This window comes from Akanthomyces muscarius, chromosome 4, assembly GCF_028009165.1.
Source record: "Akanthomyces muscarius strain Ve6 chromosome 4, whole genome shotgun sequence".
In the NCBI taxonomy this organism is placed as follows: domain Eukaryota; kingdom Fungi; phylum Ascomycota; class Sordariomycetes; order Hypocreales; family Cordycipitaceae; genus Akanthomyces; species Akanthomyces muscarius.
The window spans coordinates 1,385,113-1,406,938 of NC_079244.1; the positions used below are offsets into that span (position 1 = coordinate 1,385,113).

Below are 21,826 nucleotides of genomic sequence, written 5' to 3' on the forward strand. Positions count from 1 at the left end.
ACTAAAAACATGGCTGACAAGGCTTCTGCGAAGGGAAAGAAGTCCCTCATTCTCAACGCCTTTGTGATGATGTGTAGGTTTTCGTTAACAAAAAGCACTTTCAGATTTCTAATGGAAATTTAGGTAGCGGCCATCAATCTCCAGGTTTATGGCGCCACCCGGATGACAAGTCGTGGAGATTTGACGAAACAGAGCATTGGGTTGAACTGGCGAAGCTACTTGAGTCGGCCAAGTTTCACGGCATCTTTATTGCTGATGTGCTAGGTAAGTTTCTCTTGATGGAGACAAAACAGCCGCAGCTAACTGATTTAGGTGGTTACGATGTGTACACAAAGTCTTTGGATCCAGCGATCGTCTCTGGTGCGCAGTGGCCCGTGACAGAACCCCTTGCAGTGGTTCCCGCCATGGCCGCGGCGACGAAAAGCATCGGCTTTGGCGTGACTATTTCTACCACATACGAGCAGCCATACCACTTGGCTAGGAGGATTTCTACTATTGATCACTTAACCAAAGGGCGGTAAGTGTGGTTCTTCCCAGATATGCTTGACCCCTCAACTAATTAGCTTTCTCAAGGCTGGGCTGGAATGTGCGTACAAGATCAAAGTACCTTCTAATACCTCTGCTTACATTGCAATAGATTGTAACGAGTTATTTGGACTCGGCTGCCAAAAATATGGGACGCAACGAGCAGTTGGATGTATGCTACTTATCCCGTCCCGGGAGGGTAAAGAAATACTAATGGTTGCAGCACGACGAGCGCTACGCCCAAGCGGAGGAATACATGAAAGTCATGTACAAACTGTTCGAGGCATCTTGGCGCGATGATGCGGTGATTCTTGACCGTGAACGGGGTGTTTATACCAACCCAGATCTTGTTCGCCAGATCAATCACGAAGGGAAGTACTACACAGTTCCTGGTCCACACATTGTCCATCCCAGCCCACAGCGAACACCGCTGCTTTTGCAAGCTGGCGCGTCCAAGTCAGGGAAACTTTTCGCTGCCCAGCATGCAGAAGCGATATTTACTTCTGCTCACGCTCCCGAAGCGTGCAAGAAGAACATCGCAGAGATACGGCAAACTGCAAAAGACGTTTTCGGCAGAGACCCACGAAGCATCAAAGTGCTCGCTCTGGTCACTCCAATTCTGGGTAAAACTGAAGAGGAAGCACTCGCCAAGTACAACGACTACAAGAAGTATGCCTCCCTCGACGGGGCACTTTCGCTTTTTGGCGGCTGGACGGGGATGGATCTGAGTGCCTACGGCGATGACGAAGAGTTGCGCGAAGTTGAAAGCAACGCTGTGAGGTGAGCAACTGTCTCTGCAATGGCAGTGAATGTTTTGCTGTTATCCGGCTAACAGTCTTCAGGTCGACCGTTCAGGCTTATGCAAGGTTCTCGCCAGCGAACGCAAAATGGACAAAGCATACGGTTGCTGAACATGTAAGCCTGGGTGGCAATGGACCACTGTTCGTGGGAACTCCCGGGCAAGTCGCGGACAGTCTCGAAACTTGGGTCCAGGAGGCCGACGTCGACGGATTTAACCTAGTGAGTCCTTTATTTATTTATTTTGTTTATTGTTTTTTTCATCGATTAGACTCGCCGATTTTTATGCTGACTCGCTCTCCCAGGCATATGCGTTATTCCCGCAAACCTTCCAAGACATTATTGACCTGCTGCTTCCTGAGCTGAGAAGGCGCGGTTTGTTTTGGGAAGATTACTCAGTCCCAGGCGGAACGTATCGCGAAAACTTTTACACTGAAGCTGGCCAGAAGCACGCCAAGCAAGAACATGTGGCATCAAAGTATCATTGGAAGGCAGGGCGGACTGCAGCGCAAAGTACTTTCCCGGAATAGAGTTGCATCACCAATACAGGCTGTTTCTGGGTGGTGTCGCCTCGGCACCCGGCAAAAGATAGTTTTCAACAAGTTTTATGCAGCATATTTGAGGACACACTGTAACTCATTCTGATTTAGCAACGGTTTCCAACCAAGATAGCCGCAGTATCATGAGCATCCACATCAACGGAATAGCTGCCCAAGCAGCCCAGGTCCTTGCCCGTCCAAACATCCGTGACGTAATACTTTCCGCTGCGCAGGCGTGGGATCTCGCTCCATGTGGCAGTCTTCTTTGTTTTTTCATCTCTTACATTCATCATAAGCACAAGATGCCCATTCCTTGACGGGCCGGCCCAAAACTCGGCAGGGTTAGCAGGGTCATAGGTCCACTGCGGGTTGACACCCCATTTGTACGGCTGCGCTGGCTCGCCATACTTATCGTCCTGGTTGAACGCCAGAAGATGCCTGTTCTTGAGGATATCGACGTCGTCCTGCGTCATGTTCTTGACGTTGGAGCCAATGAGCAGGGGCGACTTCATAGCAGCCCAAAGCGCAAAATGGGTGCGCGTCTCGGCGGGCGAAATTCCATTTCCGACTTCGAGCATGTCTGCATCGTTATGCCCATAAAAGTTTGTTGTGTGCATCTTGAACGAATTTTGGTTGATGATGGACTTGATGCTGTCCCAGGTGTTGGTAATATCTCCGCTCATTCTCCAACTGGCGGCCAGGTCCTTGCCCCAGGAGAATACGTCTGCGGTACCCCAAATGCACATGTTGTAGACGATCTCGCGCTTCTGCTTGGCAAGAGCAGCGCTCATGCGGGAGAATCGCTCGTATGATTTAGACTTGCGCCAGTCGTAGCCGGAGGGTGCGAGGCGAGGCTCATCCTTGGAGTTGCAGGTTCCGTTGTTGCCAACATGGGTCGATGCCGAATCACAGGCAACGTATTGATCCTGCCAGTTGGAAGGAATGTTGCAGTTGTCATACTTTAAGTAATCAATTCCCCACGATGCCCAATCGGCAGCATCGACGTCCTCGTGCTCCAAGCTGGCGGGGTAGCCGGCGCATGTGAGTGTTCCCGCGGCTGCATTCTGTTAAATATGGGCACGTTAAGGGGATTCTTGTCGTATCAGACTTACTGCTGTAAATTCCGATCTTCAGCTTCATTTCGTGAATCTTTTTAGCAAGTCCATCGATGCCGTCAGGGAACTTGGTCTTGTCGACGGCGATGTGTCCATCGACTCTACCGCTCTTGACAGCCCAGCAGTCATCGACTGTTGTAATTTGTTAGAGGGTGGCAATCACTTTGTATGCCTTGGAAACGTACTGTTGACGTAGCCATAGCCGGCGTCACGAAGACCGCGATCCACAATGGCTTGAGCGGCCTCGAGAAACTGCTCAGCATTAATGTCGCAGTGGTACGCGTTCCACGAGTTCCAACCCAGCGTGGGCAATTTGCTCTGGATACTTATTTAGCTGCGGGTTCAAATCGTATCATCAAGATTGGCATACAGCCTGGCCCTTGCCCATCACATGAGCATGTCCAAGGGAGGCCGCAGTGAGCACAGTCGCTGCGAGGGGTCCGGCCCACGTCCTGGATTGCATCGAAGAGTGTTTCATATTGACTAGTTGCAAGAGATATTCGTCGAGATGCTTGCCTTGGAGGTTGTCTCAATCTGTCTACAAGTGAGGCAACATCATAGTTTTTATAGTTAGCTCGATGTGGGAGAGGGCGCGCGTCACCGCGGCCTAATTGCACCGAGAATCGAGACAAGGGCCAGGTCTTCCTGCATCTGTATCGTTCCTCTGGGGTAATAATGGGGTAATGAGCTTGACTAGTCAGGGAACACTTTTCTGTATTATCGTCAATTGTACCGACGGGTGCAGTCTTGATCGACAAACCCCGCGCGGGTAGCGTCACATCGCCAAGGCGGGGAAGCTTTGAGGAGCGGCCTCAATTGGTCAAGAACCTGGGACGATGCATGACAGTCCAATAGTAAGCGAAGAATAATGCCATTTATCGTCGGTTCGGCACTGAAAGGACCGATTTATCGCTTTTCCTTGATTATACCTTGTCACCTTAGACCAGCCGTCTGTGGCTGATCAGCAAAGTCGCTGAAACCTTGAGGATTGGTTGCCGATGTGACGTTTCATTGCATTCAAGAGTGAATACGAAGTTTTGGCGAGGATGACATGAAGGAATTTAAGTAGCGCGAAAATGCGTGAAATTTGCTCGCCTTTGTACTCTGGTTCAATGAAGCACAAGTGATGTTAAAGTTGAAACCAGGCACAGTGGCAACGGCTCGAAAGGTCAGCAAAAAAATGGGCATCTCAAGACCGACGTGACTTCAGGAGTTCGAGATATCCAACGTTGTTATTGTTCAAAATTATGGGTATATTGCGTCCCGTCACTTCCGCCTGGCCCAATTGAATTCCTAGCGCCGAGTACCCTCTTGCTCCGACCTCACCAGCCCATCGTGGGACTTGGTTAGATTTGACTGCCAGTCACTACCCTTTGCGTGATCCACATCGGTCAACTCGTTTCCATGGCTTTCCAGTGATGTTTCTGAGCGGAGGACATTTGCACCACGCGATCCATGCGCGTAAGAGACACTCTGACCCGATGCCGTCGTGTTCCCCAGCAACTTCGGGAATAGGCGCAAAAGCAGCAGTCGCAGCGAAGGAAGACATGTGCAAATCATTCCAATGTTGACCTCGATTGTCGACCAATAGGCAATCTCCCATTGATCCCAAGTTGGGTTGTTGGAGTTTGCGAAGCCGACCAGAGATCGAAGCCGGAGAATAGAGACAACCGTCACGCTATGTCAAATAATTAGAGTCACGACCGAACTATACTCGTTAGAGCTTTACTTACAAGGTTCCAGTCAGAAACATGATGACGACGCCGACCTTCTTTCTCCAATGCAGTTGCAGCTTCGTAATCTGGCTCAAGGGAATGGCAATCATCAAGATGTCGATCAAAACACTGATAGTGGCGTTCGACCAACCCATGGCATTGATGTTGATGCAATGGCCCTGTCCAGGGTTCTCGCTGTACTGCGTCCACCAGTAGTGAATTGGCGTGCACTGGAAAATGGCCGCTGTGACAAAGACGACGCCAAAAAGGACATTGAGAATGCAGATCCCCCATAACAGCCGTCGGATGCCCGTACCGGGGAACACACAGAGATAAAATGCCGATAGACTCAGCTTGAGCATAGACAGCTCTGCCAGGTACAAGACTTCCATGATGTACAGCCACATGACAAACGTACTTAGCTCGCTGACGGACATGGTCCACACATCCTTGCCCAGGCCGTGGTCGGCAAGGCCCTTGATGTTGAGGACGGTACCGGAGATGCGGAGCACGACGGTCAAGAGGATGATCTTATCGTCGGGGCCAAGTGCCCGCCTCGAGCTCCAGAACTGCTTGAAAGCAACGCGCACAAGCACAAGAGCGATGGCGAGGACACCAAGAATAATCGACATCGTGTAGTATTGCTGCGTCTTGTTGCGAACGGGGGCGCCGCAGGCCGTCTGGGTTATATTCTTGGTGTGGAGGGAGTCTGAAAGACTGCATGATTGGGAAATGCATGCAGTTGCATTTTTTTGCAAATTATCATCGTGGCAAATGCACTGCATGTCGGTCGGAGAGCACTTCGAGGCGGATATCGCGGTCAGAAGGCATGGCAACTAACGGCACGTCAAACCTCGGTCAGCAAATGAAGTCTTCGGTTTTGGGTCTGATCGGGGGTCATTTGCAAACACCTACAGCACAAGGAGGCACCGACGACAATTGCGACATTGGGCTTTCTGCCCGTGGCTGCTGCGACGCGGCCACGCAGAGTTGCGTGCCGCATGCCAGCAATAGGCTCCAGTATTGGACGAGCATCGTTGCGCGCCGTGAGTGATTGTTCGAATTGGCTTCCTGAAAGAGAGCGTAATCACATTTCCGGCCGCTGTGGTTTGTGGAGAGCACTCTTCAGAAGAGATGGAAGCGTGGGGGCAAGGCACGCGACGCCCTTCTTATTAAGATGCAAGATCGAAGGGGCCCAAGAAATGCCGCGTGGAAGCGAGAGGGTAGACTTTTCTCCCACCTCCCCTTTCCCACTGATCAGGATCGGTCTACCCACAGGGGCGGTACCACGAGTCGGAGCATTTTTCGAAGAGGGGGCGAAGAGGCCGGGGCTCTCTCCTAGTTGATGTGTGTGTTCAGTCGGAGCCGACGACGATCTTTCACCCACAACGTGGCGGTCTTCACATGCCGCAACTAATTTGCCGCGACATAGTCTGCCACCAGTGGCGTTCGGCAATTCATTTTTTACTCCTCTCGTCTCTATACCTTGTTTGTACTTGCATCACTTCAGAGAAAAGGCACAATTGAACACATTCTACGGATGGACTAGCTGCGAATATTCTGCACGTCTCTTCTGTCTGCAGAATACAGAATTTGACACATGAGTCCCACCGTTGCGGACCGCGGTGATCTATATCAGACTAACGGCCAACTAAACTAGTGGCGGCCCTGCCCTGCGGGACACCGTTTTGCGTCGCACAGGCCCTGGGCTGAACAATTCTAGTTTCACCTGACTCGGGCTGAAATTTGACAAGAGTGTGGGGAGTGACATTTCCAGAGGATGAAGAATTGCCGTTGGCAAGCCATGGCGCTTCTGGCTTCCCGCGCTCAGACTCTTGACCAGACGAGACATAGGAAGAATTAGTCCGGCATACCGCGAGCCCCCGAGTTGCCGAGCCATCTTCATCTTTTCTTTCCTTTTGACATATCGGCGGGGCTTGTCAAGCACCCGGGTGGCGACGGTGCATATGTACGGTGGGCCACGGGCGCCACTTCCATGGTCCAAGTTTTTCAGGGGAAGAGTTCAGATAAATTTTACGAGCCTGCGGCCGGTTCCGATGTTGGTATTTATGGGCGTTCCGCCAGAGTTCCGGCACGGCTGTGGGGGGGAGCACGGATTAGACTGCCCTTTTTCGTGTTCATCGCCGACACTTGCAGTCGATAAATAGTATCTTCAACCCCTCAAAAGATAATGTTTCCATGATCAATTGCAGTGCTCGTCTTGAGATTAGAAATATCCTACTGAGTCAAAATTGAAACATTTATGACGCTAAAGACCCCTAAAGTTGTCACGAGGAGCTGTTCGCGGTGTCCTCGTAGCCAAGAAGTTGAGCCGGTCCTAGCGGTTGTGGGGGAAATTGCAATACCAGTTCGTATATTAAAATTTATCAATCTATGATTCCTATTGAGATGATCTTCACTTTAACCAGATGTCTTTGTCCATCAATCCCTGTAACGAAATGCCGACTAGAGCCGACTCCAGGATCATTAACGTTAGGGCACATTTGTTTAGGCTACATGTCGAGGACAAGGCTTCAGGCATTGGCGCCACCATTCATGTATTTTTCAACATGAACTGCATCGTGAATATTGTGGCTATACTGTGCCGGGGATGCGTCAATAGAAACAACTACTCAGAATCGGGTAGAGTGCTCTTATCCTCTTCATGCGCACCTTTTTGCCCAAGGGCAGCGAGTTCTCGGTGGTTATCGTTGGCGGAGCCCTGCCAATGTACCCTGTCGACAAGGAGTCAAGGACATCGTCTTGGCAGACTACGATCTTATCGATTTTTTTTTCAGTGATCCCTAGCGTCATGAAAAGCGTATAGGAGGAATAATTGCGCCTGATTCAGCACAGCAACAAAACATGCTAATAAGCCAGACAAAGTCAGATATTTGAATGGCTCAACATGAATTACCGAGATAATTGTTTTATTCTTCTTCGCCAGAGAAACGCAAGCCAGCTTACCTGTTATTCGGCCTCAACTCCCGCAGGTTCAGTTTGTACCTAGGCCCAAATGGCGGCGTCTTCGTTCCGCCAGTTGTTCAGGAGACTCGGGGTCAATGCGAAATCATTTCGCCTACAAAGAGAAATGTATTTCGGCAGACACTCAATACTAGCTCACTGAATGGCGAAGAGGGTCGTCGAAACAGTCTGAAAAATTTTCCAACGGCGCGTGGCGCGCCACGACTGATTCGTGTACCACAGCAATGGCTTTACCTATTTCCCATAACGGCACTTGTCTCGTCTCATGGTAGCTTATAATTAAACTTAGGAACTGGTCCGATACTTTTCACCGTTAGGATGAGAAGCTGGTAAGCAATTTCCGCAGCAAAGGACACCGGCCATAGCAAGTCGCTGCATACATTCGGCCCAGGCAGGAGGGCATTAGTACTGACCCGCCAAATGAATTGCCAAGGTGTGACTTGTGTTAACTGAGACACCGCGAAACTAACTTTCCAGGACGGTGCACATCGCCTCCCTCCATCATGTTGCAGGACGGAGCTTACACAGAGCAGCTTTGTCTCGTCATCATCACTGATCATAGCTGGTACATGGCAGCATCATCCCATCCCAGGAAAGTTCGCGAGGACCCGACACTAATAAAACTTGGCATCGAGCAGCGTGTTCTTGGAGTAGTGATACTCTGCATCACCGCCGGTGAGTATCAGTAGTCGGTTGTTCTGGTTGCAAAGCTGAGGTGCACTGTAGTGCCGGCTCTAGACTGGCTTTCTCTCACGCTGGCGGATTTATGTGCCACCAAGAGCCCTTTTTGCCTCCACCGACGGTGTCAATTTAGCAATGCATTCCTTGTGGGATCATGCAGAAGCCGATCTTTGATTGGTGGTTTTGGCCATCACCATGAGCACCAGTAAGTGGAGGCTCAAAGGCAAGCGGCCGGACCGCATTTCATGGTTGGGGCTTTCAACAAGCACGGTGATGGCAACGAGGTTCTCTTTTTCGTCCTTTACTGACCCTTTCGGATTGACTTCCTCACTCCTCGCCAATCTTGTCAAACAAGCAAATTGGATGCAGTAGCTTCGATGCGATTCCTGCATCGCTAGTGAGGCTGGCCAGCTGCATCAGGGCGTGGCTTATTGACTATTGTCATGTCAGACTGTGGCTTGATAGCCATTACTACCGCGAGCACTGACGGAAACTTGGGTGTGCTAACATGAAACTCCAGCGGCTCCTCCGTTCTCTCCCCCGAACACTTGCAACACCAACAACGTCTACCCCAACAATCCGGCTCATTGCTAAGCGGCTTCGCGCACATAGGAGACTCGTTTTATCACGATATAGTATATACACACAATGTATGCAGATTTCTTTTGCGCATGATGAATAGAGGAAAGTTCGTGGACCTCATTCTTTGGTGAAGGTGGTATTTTTGCCTTGTAGCTATTGTCTTTGGAACAAGTACAGCTCTACAGACTCGTCTTCGTTGCCCAGAACGGGCAGTCTTAATATCTGGCTGCACTCAACCGACCACCTGTTGTCCGTCATCTGGTCAAAGAAAGCTCGCTCCGATGCATGCCGCGGCTTAGTAGCTAGGAAGACTTTTGTCCCAGTTGCGACCCCCTTATTGTTTTTACTTGAGCTCTCGATGGCACTCAGCGTCTCCACAAGTGCTGGCAGCATGTCGACGTTGTAGGTGCAGTCACTTATGATGATGAGGTCCCAACAGCGACATGCAACTTCGGGGCCAAACACCCCTCTCCTTCCATCTTCCCAATCAAGGTTTTCGTATAGTAGCGACAAGCCGTGATTTGATGGGCTGGTGGCTATCCGCCGCATATTCGTTGTTGCTCTCTCCTCGGCCTCGTCCAGATCCGTCATCATGATTGTGCACTGTTCCAGTCCCTCTTTTCGCAATTCTGGAACTACCGTGGCGATTCCGATGCCCAGAATTCCGACACCACATCCAAGTTCAAGAATATTTAGTGTCGTCTGGGAGGAGAAGATGGTCTTCATAGCTTTGGGAAGCGACTGTTGGCTGCACTCGAGGCCAGGACACAAGTAAGCGCCTGCAACAGAACACATCGTTAGCACACCAGCATCCCAGATGTGCCGGGCTATGCTTTCGCCGATTTCTTCCTCAACTTCGACAAGATATTTGCCAGCGCCGGCGTCGTCTAGCAAGATTCTTCGCGTCGACACATCTACACCTTCATCTGAGTTGCTCAATACGGCCCAAACAGGCATAACTTGGCCATGAGCTTCGTCTCCCTCCGAGATAGAAAGGATGTTTTGCGCACCATCTGCGGACATCTTTTTGTTGGTTGATATGCAGATATTGACCTTGGTACCAGATGCCAGGGCAGATTGCAGCTGTCTGGGAATTGCAATTTTGGGTTTAGCCACTCGCATACCAGCTTGCCACAGCATCTGGCCCTTTTTTGTCAATTTCAGGATTGTGCGATTTGATGATTCGTGTAATTCCGCTATTATTTGCAGATCAATCGGATCCTCTGGGTGGAGAAATGAGTCTCCGAGATCAGTTGTGACGGTGAAAAGCAGTTCTAGATGGAGCCCAGCCTGCCGAGTGACCCTTGGCGGCCGAAGAAGGCGAATGTAGTGCATTTCTTTTATGTCAAGAGTCAAATCATCGGATTATAGAGTAGCCCCGGGTGGGAAAGTAATGTGTTATCGCAGAGCCATTGTCGATGGTTTTTACGCGCTGCCGCTGGCTGAAGATGTCGATCAGAAGTTTTCTCGTCCACGGCTTAGTCATCTACGCCGAGGAGGTATCGCGAACCAAGATCTCGAGATGTTAGGTTCTCGACTGTTTCTGGAGAATAGCATTTCATTTGGGCTAGTATATTCAGGCACTTCATATCGTGTTTTGTGTTGGAGTTTTGCGCCGCCGATCTACCTTATCAGCGCCCGGAAGCCGCCGCTGACACAGCCACATGGCGGTGGTCGCCGTGTCACAGGTCGTGATAAGAACGCAATACTCCCAACTCTATACAAAACTCTATACCAACCTCACATTTGCCTTTATAGTCAATCATTGAGAATGAGCCCCAACACCAAAGATCTTTTGTCCACTCTTCTACGTACCATTGAAGATGGCATCATCCCCATGACACGGGAGGGCGTGGCATCCGGCTCCAAGGTTTTTGGGGCCGCTATCCTTGCCCGAAAGGATCTGAAGCCGCTCACCGTCGTGACAAACAATGAGCGAGTCTCGCCGCTTCTCCACGGCGAAATCAACTGCATCCAGGAATTCTTCACCAAGACCTTTCCTGATCCGGCCGGCCGCCCCAACCCGCAGACGGACTGCATCTTCCTGGCTACACATGAGCCCTGCAGCCTGTGCCTGAGCGGCATCGCATGGTCGGGCTTTCGGGAATTCTACTACCTGTTTACATATGAAGACAGCAGAGACTTGTTTGCCATTCCGTACGACATTGATATTTTGCAGCAAGTCTTTCGCGTCCCGGGCACGGAATCGGAGGAGCAGGTTGAGAGACGGGCGCTCTATAACCGGGAGAACAAGTTTTTTACGGGTCGGTCGCTTATGAACTTGGTCGAGAAATTGGAGACAAAGGATGAGCAGGATTATTGGATTGCTGAGATTGAACGCGTCAAGGGATTGTACAATGCGCTGAGCGAGACGTATCAGGAGGGCAAGAAGTCGGGGGCGCAGACATCCAGCACCTGGAAATAGCGTCAATCATGGCTGAAAAGAATACAAGTACCTTTATTGCGTTATTGGCCCATGCGATAAAATCTGCAGTTTGCAGAGCTTGCTTCCAGTTTCTGAGAGAGGGGCGTGTCTGGAGTGACAATGCTCGAGCGGGAGCGGACACGATAGGAATGATTGCGCAAACTCAAATAAGGCGGGAAATGCGTGACACGACGAACAAGAGGTGACAGTATTTCTGGGTCATATCCGTGTTTCCTGGGACAGGCAGATTCGGAACGCGATACACGATTGCGCGTTGAGTAGGTGCCTGGCATGCCTCATCCGCATTCCTCTGCCGGGCGGGCTTGTACGTAGGACAATGTCTACCTGCCGCAAATCTTCCGCCGGGACTTTGGAGCCATGGCCTGATTTTGGTCCAGAATATGGTAATCTCGTCGCAGAAACTTTTTTTCTTTTCTTGTTCTGCCTTCCGCTCCGCTCACAGGCAACTGCCGCGACGACAGGTGAGTGGTGCGGGCATGGATTCGGAAAAGTGCTGTAATCTCTCCGCCCCCGGCCGAGGATTCAGGAGAAATATTCGAGGGTTTGCACTCGTAATGAGAAAAATATAGATAAATAGAAGAGACTGTCCTGAGTTGGAGAATTTATTTTCACTTCAAACTCTGTCAAATTGCCAAAACAAATAGCCCAAGACCAAAAAAAAGGAATCTACGACCGCGCTGCACCAAGATCATGACATCTCGCATCTCCGACTTTGCGCCGCTGAAGCGCGCGGCAACGCAAGACTCTCTCGAGCCGTGGCTCAAGAGCGTCACCGTCACCTTTGGCGCCGCCATGATCGTCTTCTTCATTCCCATTCTCATTCTCGTGCCCCTGCGCGTGCCGCTGCCGCCGACGCTGGAGGCGCTGCTGCGCTGGGGCCCCGGCGGCGGCGAGCAGTACGAGGAGATGATTGGGGCCATCTACATCGTCTGGGGCATCTTCCTGCTGCGCGCGTCGGCGGATCCGTGGGGCAACGCGCTCTTCCTCGACTTTACGGTGTGGGCCAACGTCGCGCACATTGGCCTCATGACGCTCATGGCCGTGGTGAACGAGGGCGACCGCATCCATCTGGTGGGCGACCTTCTGGGCGCCTGGCTGGTCCTGGGCCCCTTTATATATGTTTGGAGCTCGGTGAAGAGATCGCGCAAGCCTATTTTGCAGAGATGATTGTCGTTTTGTGAAAGGGCAAGGCTATCAGCGGCCGCTTGCACTGGCGGAAGGATACTGCGTGTCAATTGCACGCTTGGTGGGAGATGGATTCAGGGTTAAGATGTAAACTACAATTTGCGCAGCTTGACTGGGAGAGTTGGATGAATGCTTTATAGGGCAAAGCACACATATCTGCTTAGACCAAAGAGCAGCAGTCGTGTATGTGCGGAAATGTTGTCTCGTCAAAAACTTGCAATCCATATACATGTTAGATTTGCTACACTGCGACTTACACTAGAGCAAGGATCGTTTTCTACAAGGAACTGCTCACATCATTTCCGTTATACTTGTCGCTATACTCATTCATCTTCACATTGCTACAGGGGTTACATTGGTCTTGCGACGGATACTTGGAGGCTCCACAGGTGCCGTCATCCTACTGGGTAAGGTGGTGTGGCTTGCATGCGTTCATGACTTTTGATAATCCTGGGCTCACGCCTCTCACGAAGCACGATTGCCGGGCGACAGACGATACTCCTCGTACTAGCCCTGTCACGAGCCCAAAGTGAATTCTTGCTCGATCGCGCAAGCTGCAAAGGTATTCTTCGAGCATCGCAACGAAACATCCCCTCATTTTGGCGCTCTTGCCAAAGCAGCTGCCTGGTCAAAATTCACCGTGTGCAATACTAAGCGATGGCTTGCTGCATGGCTGACTGTAAAAAAGCCACCTGCATACGCCCAGCGCGTGCCCACTGGTTCGGCAGGACGCTGCTAGTGGGCAAGCCCCAACTGAGCCGGCTCCTGTACAAGCATTACTAAAACGGCATGGCTTCGAGCTTTTATCAAAGAGGTTGTCGTCATTCTTCTTCTCGAAAAGCAAGTTTGGGGGAGGGGGTGTGTGTGGTAATTCTCCTCAGAAGTACCTCGATGTACATGTTTTCTTTGGCAAGTCGGAAATACTAGAGCGGGCTTGTTTCTGCAAAAGGACAAACTATCTCGTTGTCTAGATTGCGGCTGGAAAGCCCAAAGCCACCTGGTGAGTTGAATGATTCGTTGTGACAGCAGCCGTTGGCGCCGAATGTAACTGTGACGTGCATCACAAGGCATGCATCACAGCGCCGCACACCACCTGTAGTCTGCGACATGCACCGCAGGCAGCTCAATAATAATGGGAAAAAAGGCTGGTTAGCTCGGACTTGTCCGGTGGGTGGGCAGGAAAAGGCAGAACATGTCCTGCAGAAAGTGATCTCGGTTTCCATTCATTCCATGCCTGTCCTATAGCATGGTAGCCCAACCTGACATGCGTGCGAACCTTGCATTGTAATACCATCTCTTTCTCTCAATTGCGCCGTGTTGTGCAGCAGTTACTCAGACATAGATATCTCAAACGATATGCTTCTCTCAAAGACCCAACTACAGCAGGCCCTTCATCGAGTCATGATGCACGTCAGCGTGAGGAGAAACGCTACAGCAGGGCTCGGTGCGGAGTTTCGGCCGGCCGGCTGCGGGCTCTGTTCGAGCAGGCTTTCCCCTCAACTTGATCATCCATCCGTGGGACCTGAGAAAGGTCATGCAGGTGATGGCAGCCACGCAGCCACCTGCGGATGCTACTGTACCAGTAGCACCCAAATGGGTCTAGACGTGCTGTGTTTCCTTTCCCTGGCCGAAATTTCCCCTCACGAGAAAGAGGGGAAGGACAGGTACCAAAACAGTCCCCTCTCTCGCATTACTGAGTATCAATAAAAATCTACGTGTGCAAGTCAAGGAAAGACAAAGCGGTAAAAGACAAGACCGTATCCGTGGCCCTTTTCAATCTCTGGCAATGCAAATGCCCGACCGTGGCGAAACACAAAAGTACTCTCTGGGACAAAGAGAAATGAGTTGTGTAACGCGCCCGCCTGGTTGGGTGTCTGAATGAGACGACAGAATCCCTCCGCTTCACACCCATTCACCTGCCGGTTTGCCCCAGCCTTTGCCTTTTTTCACCTTCCGGCTCGGGCCAGCCATGGACGGGCCCTGCCCGCCGCTGCTTTGCTCGCTAGTGCGGACGCGCCTCGGGAGCCTAGTTATAATTAGTTGGGCGTGTGAGGCTTCTGCAGAAGAGACAGCTGACTGCCCAGGAAGCATTGACTCGCTGCGCGCGCGCAGAAAGGCAAACAATATCCAACCCTATGCCTCTCCCCCCATCAAAATCAAGAGAATCATTGATGGGGGAACAAAAAGCAACAAGGTGATCCTCAACGGTGACTGCTATCTGGTCGAGACTTTTCAAGGCTACAGCCAGCCACTTTGGAGTAGTTGAAAAAAGGGGCGTGCTCGAGCACAAAAAGCAAAGACATTGTAAAGAGGCCTCTGAAACACCGCCGGCAAGAATATAGGAGACAAAACAAGAAAACCCCCCAATGTATACTACCAGATCGCCAACATGATTCGTTCTCTTCTTCATGCCTCTCCTTTCTTTCTTACTTCTGTCTGTGGCTGGTTTGCTTTCCGCCTACATTTTGTCCGCCACTTTTCCTCTCCCTTTCTCTATTTCCATTTACGTAGTTTTAGGGCTGGGATCAATGAGAAAATACCTGCTTGACCTGCGTCCCGCCGCTGCCGCAAGACGGAACGGCACAGCCGACACTTTGCTGTCTCACTTTCGGCCGGACGCGACTCAGATTTTTGGCGGGGGGGTGCAGCTGAACGCGACCAGGGAACGGAGCCGCCCCCAAGGAAGGAAGAGGGCAATCATTAGAAACGTATGATCTTTGTCTCTGTATTCTCTCTTCTCTCCCGTCCACGGCATTAGTAGACAGGGCCAAGGTCACAAACTGTTGGCTGTTGCACGTTCTTTGAGAAGCCAGTTGCCAGACTGCGCAGGATGTGGGCGCATGTTATGTTCACGCTGGTAAGAGTCATGATGGTGTGTAAGATCTTCGTTGCCAACATGAGCTAGCACTACGACACTACAGGTTGTCGCTCCATTGTTAGCCGTATCACCAGAACGGTGCATTGATATCAAGTAAGCCACTGAGTGCAACGTCATGTTGGATGCGAGAGGGGAACTTGGTCATTTTTTTAGAACATTTCCAATTTTTAAATTCACAAGCTAAATATCTCGGCCATGCTTCAGTAAGCGAAGCAATATTAACAATATAGCAAGTTTTTTCTCTCCAAAACCCATACTTTTTCCCAGTCTATAACAGAAAAATTCCAAGTCGACCTATCTCTCCCAGCTTACCTCGTCATCTCGCTCGGCAGCCGGGGGTATCTCTAAATTTTTCAGCAACAAAAAAGCAAAAACATCATTCACACCAAGCTTGGTGTGCAGCGCTGCATGCGCTTTCCGGTTGGTAGTACAGGTTGCCCTTGCATTCCGTCTTGCGCATCGTGCCCGTAAGTCTAAAAAGGCCTGATATCCATAAAAGGAAGACAAAAATAAGAAATAAAGCAATTACTCCGGGGTATAAAGTTTGGGTATCCAGGCGTACTCCGTCCGCGGATAAACAAAAAATCAGATTAGTGTACAGTCTGACAAAGCCATTCCTTGGGTCTTGAGAGGTTCCATATGGTTCGTTGCTCCAACTCCGAGAGGGTAAAGAGGCGCCGAGATCCAAGATGGTTCGAATGAACAGGTAGAGAAAGAAAATGAAGGGAGAATTCCAGGGAGCCACGGATGGAATACAGGCTTTGGGCGAATTCTCCTTGGGTGCCAAAGGCCGTCTCCAACGATCCAATCCGGGCATTTATCGGGTGGGGTTCCGGACAATGTCATCACAATTGATATCAAAGCGGTGGATGAAGACGCGAATGCTCTGCATGAACGTCTCTGTCTTTTCACCCTCACGGTCGGGTCCGAAGAGCGTGTGGACAAACTCGACGCCAGAGCTCTTGCCCAGGCCGGACTGCCGCTTCTTGGCGGCCTTGAGCATGGGAGCCTCGCAGGACTTGAGGAGAGATCGCAACTTCTCCAGCAGACGCTCACCCGACTCGAGAAAGTCCTCGAGCATCTCACGGCTTTCGGGGTTCCGAACACCGCCAATGACACTCTCGGAGACCTTGATCTTGGAGTTGAGCTGAATCAGAAGTAGCCACAGTTCGCCGGCAATGTCGGCGATGGGAGAGCCACGGCCTTCACGGTAGACGGTCCAATCGAAAATCCACTTGCCTAGGCTGTTAAAGTCAAAAACACTACCCAGCAGGAGAATGGGTCTCTCCTCAGGGTCCCAGTTCTTAAGGGCATAGCCGGCAGGGATCCGGTGGGCCTTGGCATCGGCCTCGTTCGCCTTGCGCGGGCCAGCGGGCTCGTCGGCTTTGGGCTTTGTCTTGTGCGAGCTCGGGGGACGGGCAGTGGATGAACGCTTAGGAGTGGCCATGGAGGAATGACGGGTGTGGCTGAAACTGGTAGGGGGACGATTCTGGAAGCGCGGAGTCTGGGGCGACTCGCGAGGGGTGGCGAAGCGCTCGGGACCAGGCGTGGGAGCGCCGCCATAGGCGGGGTAATCGTAGCCATTGGGGTAGTAGCAGGGAGGGATCTGGGTCTGCTGATAACCACGCGCGTTAGTGTACCGCCCTCCGTCATGATAACCGTAGTGTTGGCCTGGAGGTTGGCCGCTCCGGCAGCGCGATTGAGCTGGCAGGACGTAGGTGCCGGCAAGTGTCTCAATGATCTCGTCCTCGTCGGATTCTCCATAGGGAGTGGAAGCCCGGACATGGGAATACGAGTGTCTGCCATCACCCCACGGGGGAGTGTGGAACGAAGCCGAGTGTCGGCGCGACGACGAGAAATGTTTGGGACTCACATCAACATCAACCCTGGCGGCGTAGACTCCATCGCTGGTATAGCGCGGCGACTCCCACGGATGAGGACTGTAGACGGGCGGCTGCGGGCGCGCCTGTGGGTGAGGCGGGAAAGGTGAGCGCTGGGAATAACTGGCAGCCCGTCCATGAGCGGCACGCGTGGCAGGGCGAATAGGAGTCGTCGGGGTGTCGAAGGTCCAGTCTCGTCGTGGCGAGGGGGTGGCAGAGTAGTCGCGATAGTCCCGATCATACTGGGGAGTAGAACCGGGCGTCATTGGCGAAGGGAAGTTCATGTTGTGTGGTGGTGTTGGTGTTGTTTCGTTTTTTTTTTCTGAGATTTTCAAAGTTGGAAAGATTCTTCACTGATGCCCGCAGGACATCGACTCCTCGGCTCTCATCCAACAACTACCCGTCGAGGGCGGATGTGGTGCAGCTGCTGTGTTTCAAGCCGACTGCTTGTTGTCGTTGGCAGGTGGAGTTGTTGTCATGCAGGTGTGGCGGCGAGTTGGGCCAGTCACCTTCCTATGTCGTGGGATGCGTATTGTTGAGGAGAGGTGTTTCCTGTTGCAAACATGACAGGCCTGATATGAATATGTAGTAGATTTCCCCGTGCGAGGAAATACGTTGCCAAGTTCCAAACGGGACCTGACTAGCAGTGACGTGAAGTAGGCGCCGGCAGTGAGTCAGCGCAGTCGTGAGTCGACGTGATTGTAAATCAACAGACGTAGCGAAACGTCTGTGTGGTGATTAAAGAGCGGCTGGAAGCGTTTTGTAAAGTGATTTGGTTGTTGGCAGAAGCCAAGAGTGGTACAGAAGAGGAGGAAAAAAGAGAGGGGGGTTGGCAGGAGTGCAGTGAGTATGTAGTTATATTGTGTGTGAGGGCGTGAGCAGGTAGCGGCTAGGGGGAAGAACCTAAACAGAGAGGCCAGGACAGGGGGGGTGGCAAGCAAATCAGGCCGAGCCAGTGCCAGCCCAGGGCCCCAGGTGGACGTGGAGCGTGCAGGCAGACAGGGGTCGCCGGCAGGGGCGGACACGGTGGTGTGGTGGTGGATGCCCTGGAAGCCTGTAACCCTGGTCTGGTGGGTGTCGGGTGCTGAGGTGTGGTAGGGTGTCTTTTAGAAGGCCCGTGGAAGGCAAAAGGGTACCCGCCTGTACTTTGAGGCGGGCCAAGCCAACCGACTGGCTGAAGTCGTCCTTGCACGCCCCTGTGCTCTCCGTGCGTACGAAGGGAACGAAGCCATTCAAAAAGGGCGGCACTAAATTGAATGGTGTGCAGCAGCGTGCGTGAGGCATCAGAGTCAAAAAGTCTACTACGGGTAACATTAGTCTTTCGTTTTCTTTTTTTTTTTCTTTTCCTTTCTTTTCTCTTGGGATACCTGCAGCTTGTTCCTGCCTTGATGTTGGTACTGCTAATCTAACTGGTTCTTTGGGCGGTGGCTTACAAACGCGCCCGCGCACTTTCCAGCACCGCCTGGCACCAACGATTCGGCTCGACGCCGCTGGAAGGAGGCTCAGGAACCTTTGCCCTCCCGTTCCCCTCGCACCAGCCACCAGCCACCACTAACCTCGCTTTGCCGTGCACAAGCCGCACGAGCGCTATGGAATCCGTCGCCTTGGCTATTGGTGCCCTGTGCGTGCCGCCATTTTGCAGCAGGCAGGCACTTACTTACAGCGGTCGAAGCAGCAACTACAGGCCAGAATGCGCGCTTCCATGACAACTGTAAACAACAAACAGCGAGCGCAGACACAATACAGCGAGGACAACGACACCACACAGTTTCAATGTTCAAATTGCAAAAAGAAAAATGAAAGAAAAAAAAGAGGCTTCTATGACCAAAATTCTGACGAATTATCCGTCTTATAATACCCCTCGCTGACTCGCCAACTCACCTACCCATCCTCGCTGCTGACAATGCCCTCTACTAGCCCTGCCATTTGCCTGTCGGCAGTCGCCCGCCCACGCCGATTTGCCACTGGCCATTGCTAATCGACAAGCCTGACCAAGCCTTGCTCAACTGCTCAACTGCTCAATTGCTCGTTTGTCGGCTTCTTTGCCTCGCAGCACAACAAATATCACAGCGCCCAACAATCCAAAAGCGCGTCCCCATTCCGACCGTTCATCCTGGCATGGCGTCAGCTATTTTCTCACACGTATTCCTTCCTCGACGTCTTTCCCTGCGCTTTCTGGATATTCATCGCTCCTCAGTGACGTCTAGCTGATACGCTGCCACGCTATTCCAGGGCTGCCAGCGAGAAAACTCTGCCCCCAGCCCCCGTCGATGGGGTCAAATTACCACCTTCAGGGGTCAACCGAAATGACGGCTCCAGTGGGATGTGCGAACCGACCTTGTCTAGCGGCCCGGATGCACCCAGGCTAGCATTCCGCGACAATGCAAAGCATGGCAGAACCGTAAAAACTCTGCGTCGATAGTCACCGTCCAGCCTATTGCCATGGATGGCCTTCCCGTTGCGGCGATATTGCACCGACTCGTATATCGCCATGTAATAAGCTCGAAACTTGGCCCTGAGCCTGCATGGCTCGCCAATAACACAGCCCCGGCTCGCTCGGCCACTGGTTCATGCTCAACAAGGCTTTGCCAGTAACTGCTCATTTCTGCAATCGCCGCACCGTTATCTTACTCATACGGGTGCTCCAGCCAGCCGCATACCAGGCCTCGTACGGATATTATCATAGTCTTGCCAATGCGAAAGATCCGTGTTGAAGTGCGCCACATCATATGCAAGCAAGCCGGCTAGCCAGCCCATGTCGACGAGGTTGCTGCACCTTGTTGCAGACGATTCAACTAATAAACAACTAGGCGACCCCGTATTCAAGCCCCGAGCGGCCACCGGCCATGTAAGCCAGGCTTTGCGCGAGGCTACGAGCGTTGTGCATCCTCGCATGACTCGAGATTTCGTGCAGCATCTCCAGCACATCTGCTCACATACGGCTACCGACCAGTCGTATGATATGCACCGGATATTACTTTCCAAATATGAGCGACCTCGCAGAGTCGCCCTACGCCTGGCACAGGGCCGCTATTCGAGGGGTGTGCCGTCACATGTGCGCACCAGATGGTGCATGAGCAGGACAAAGCGTGGTGCCAGGTCAGCCCTCATTGGGCGCACTACATGGCCAGGTCAACACCTGCGACTCAGTCACTTGTACGCTTGTACTCATGTCGTCCAAGTCACGACAAGAACAGCACCTTGTCTGTCCTGACTTGGCCATGTTCCATCATTTGCCGATTCCATCACGCTACCAATACCAGACAGAAAAAGCGTGCTGACTCGACGGCGGTCAGGGTCGCGCCGCCAGCGCCTCTTGATCGTTTTTACTCACCACGATTCGTGCTGGTAAGACACGGGGCTTCGCCTCCTGCCTTGGACGAATAGGGTGCTTTCCTGCAACAGTTCACGTATCCGGAGCCACATTATGCACAGCCATTGGCAGCATGCAAAACCTTCTCTGCGTTGCAGCACTAATTAATTATTAGCAAGCCGCAGCGATGCCCAGCAGCTGAGAATACAGCTCATCATGCGACTGAAGCAAAGCCAAATCCGGAATTCCATCAGCTACAGCCACGGTTCATAGCATCTTTAGACGTGCCTCTCGGCCGCCAGCTACACGAGGGGAATGACATGGATTGTTTGCCTCGCCTCGGCTGCTCGCGTGCTAGAACGGAGCGGCGCGCAAAGCGGCAAGTGGAAACTACTGCACGAGTTACAGAAATACACGTCAAAATGGGCATGTATGCTCATCGCTGCATTTCCGTCTTGACGCCGACTGCTGCAACTTGGACGCTGGTGGAGTTGCAAGTTCCACAACACACGGGAACCCGCAGCCTCCCGCTCTCCGCAGGATGCTAACGCAGTAGTGGCAGCCCGGCCCGCCATGCTGGACGATGAGCGATGAGCAAAAGTATGGGTGCCACTCGTGTGTGTGTGTGTGTAACGGCAGCTGTTTCGACTCGAGTCCAATTGGTATACCGGTGCGGCTGTTGGCACATCACGAGCACGCGACATGGCACTTGGAGCCAGCTCGGAAGAGGATGAACTTGCAATTTACCAATTTACCGGAATTTCACCTCTTTGTGGAGCTCCAACGCTGGGACCAAGCCCAGGGCTCTGACCTAGCGTCTCAAATTGTACCAGGTTGGAGCAGCGCACAGCAAGGCGACCGACAACAACAATAACAAACAATGGCCAGTGTTGTTGCTGTGTTCGGTCGCTCTCATTCACACCGCCACATTCGCAGCCGATCTTGCTCAAGACATGTCTACAGATTTCACGCCATCGCTTGTTTCTGATGGTCGGTACTCCGTACTATCAGTAGCTTTCCATGCTACTCTATACACACCTGTGTTGCAATAGGTTCTAGAAGACTGTAGCCGACGCCCCCTCATAACCACAAAAAAATTTTAAGAGAAAAATTAGTGTGCGTACCGCCGCCCGAGTCTTTCATCATACCATGCAGGGATGGGGTTGATCTTGCGCAAAGGGATA

The 21,826-nt window shown here is 52.0% G+C and overlaps 9 protein-coding genes across 9 annotated transcripts; 4 read left to right on the forward strand and 5 right to left on the reverse strand.

The window, feature by feature from the left end:
- Positions 1-9: 9 nt before the first annotated feature.
- Positions 10-1,853, forward strand: LMH87_011106 (uncharacterized protein; the record flags this gene model as incomplete). Its single annotated transcript, XM_056200192.1, has 8 exons — positions 10-73; positions 124-264; positions 313-517; positions 574-586; positions 638-697; positions 749-1,305; positions 1,368-1,545; positions 1,629-1,853. 8 exons carry the CDS (start codon positions 10-12, stop codon positions 1,851-1,853), a joined length of 1,443 nt encoding a protein of 480 aa, XP_056052068.1.
- Positions 1,854-1,928: 75 nt separating this feature from the next.
- LMH87_011107 (uncharacterized protein) lies at positions 1,929-3,455 on the reverse strand (the record flags this gene model as incomplete). Its single annotated transcript, XM_056200193.1, has 5 exons — positions 1,929-1,952; positions 2,147-2,919; positions 2,975-3,109; positions 3,163-3,295; positions 3,348-3,455. The coding sequence occupies 5 exons, from the start codon at positions 3,453-3,455 to the stop codon at positions 1,929-1,931; spliced, it is 1,173 nt and encodes a 390-aa protein (XP_056052069.1).
- An 815-nt stretch (positions 3,456-4,270) lies between these two features.
- On the reverse strand, positions 4,271-5,727 carry LMH87_011108 (uncharacterized protein; the record flags this gene model as incomplete). Its single annotated transcript, XM_056200194.1, has 3 exons — positions 4,271-4,655; positions 4,711-5,528; positions 5,608-5,727. 3 exons carry the CDS (start codon positions 5,725-5,727, stop codon positions 4,271-4,273), a joined length of 1,323 nt encoding a protein of 440 aa, XP_056052070.1.
- Positions 5,728-8,180: 2,453 nt separating this feature from the next.
- Positions 8,181-8,567, forward strand: LMH87_011109 (uncharacterized protein; the record flags this gene model as incomplete). The annotated part of the gene is made up of 2 exons (XM_056200195.1): positions 8,181-8,352; positions 8,404-8,567. The coding sequence occupies 2 exons, from the start codon at positions 8,181-8,183 to the stop codon at positions 8,565-8,567; spliced, it is 336 nt and encodes a 111-aa protein (XP_056052071.1).
- A 526-nt stretch (positions 8,568-9,093) lies between these two features.
- Positions 9,094-9,963, reverse strand: LMH87_011110 (uncharacterized protein; the record flags this gene model as incomplete). The annotated part of the gene is made up of 1 exon (XM_056200199.1): positions 9,094-9,963. One exon carries the CDS (start codon positions 9,961-9,963, stop codon positions 9,094-9,096), a length of 870 nt encoding a protein of 289 aa, XP_056052072.1.
- Positions 9,964-10,711: 748 nt separating this feature from the next.
- LMH87_011111 (uncharacterized protein) lies at positions 10,712-11,365 on the forward strand (the record flags this gene model as incomplete). The annotated part of the gene is made up of 1 exon (XM_056200200.1): positions 10,712-11,365. One exon carries the CDS (start codon positions 10,712-10,714, stop codon positions 11,363-11,365), a length of 654 nt encoding a protein of 217 aa, XP_056052073.1.
- A 711-nt stretch (positions 11,366-12,076) lies between these two features.
- LMH87_011112 (uncharacterized protein) lies at positions 12,077-12,553 on the forward strand (the record flags this gene model as incomplete). Its single annotated transcript, XM_056200201.1, has 1 exon — positions 12,077-12,553. The coding sequence occupies one exon, from the start codon at positions 12,077-12,079 to the stop codon at positions 12,551-12,553; it is 477 nt and encodes a 158-aa protein (XP_056052074.1).
- A 3,713-nt stretch (positions 12,554-16,266) lies between these two features.
- On the reverse strand, positions 16,267-17,613 carry LMH87_011113 (uncharacterized protein; the record flags this gene model as incomplete). The annotated part of the gene is made up of 2 exons (XM_056200202.1): positions 16,267-17,064; positions 17,323-17,613. 2 exons carry the CDS (start codon positions 17,611-17,613, stop codon positions 16,267-16,269), a joined length of 1,089 nt encoding a protein of 362 aa, XP_056052075.1.
- A 1,718-nt stretch (positions 17,614-19,331) lies between these two features.
- LMH87_011114 (uncharacterized protein) lies at positions 19,332-19,822 on the reverse strand (the record flags this gene model as incomplete). The annotated part of the gene is made up of 2 exons (XM_056200203.1): positions 19,332-19,442; positions 19,667-19,822. The coding sequence occupies 2 exons, from the start codon at positions 19,820-19,822 to the stop codon at positions 19,332-19,334; spliced, it is 267 nt and encodes an 88-aa protein (XP_056052076.1).
- Positions 19,823-21,826: the final 2,004 nt, after the last annotated feature.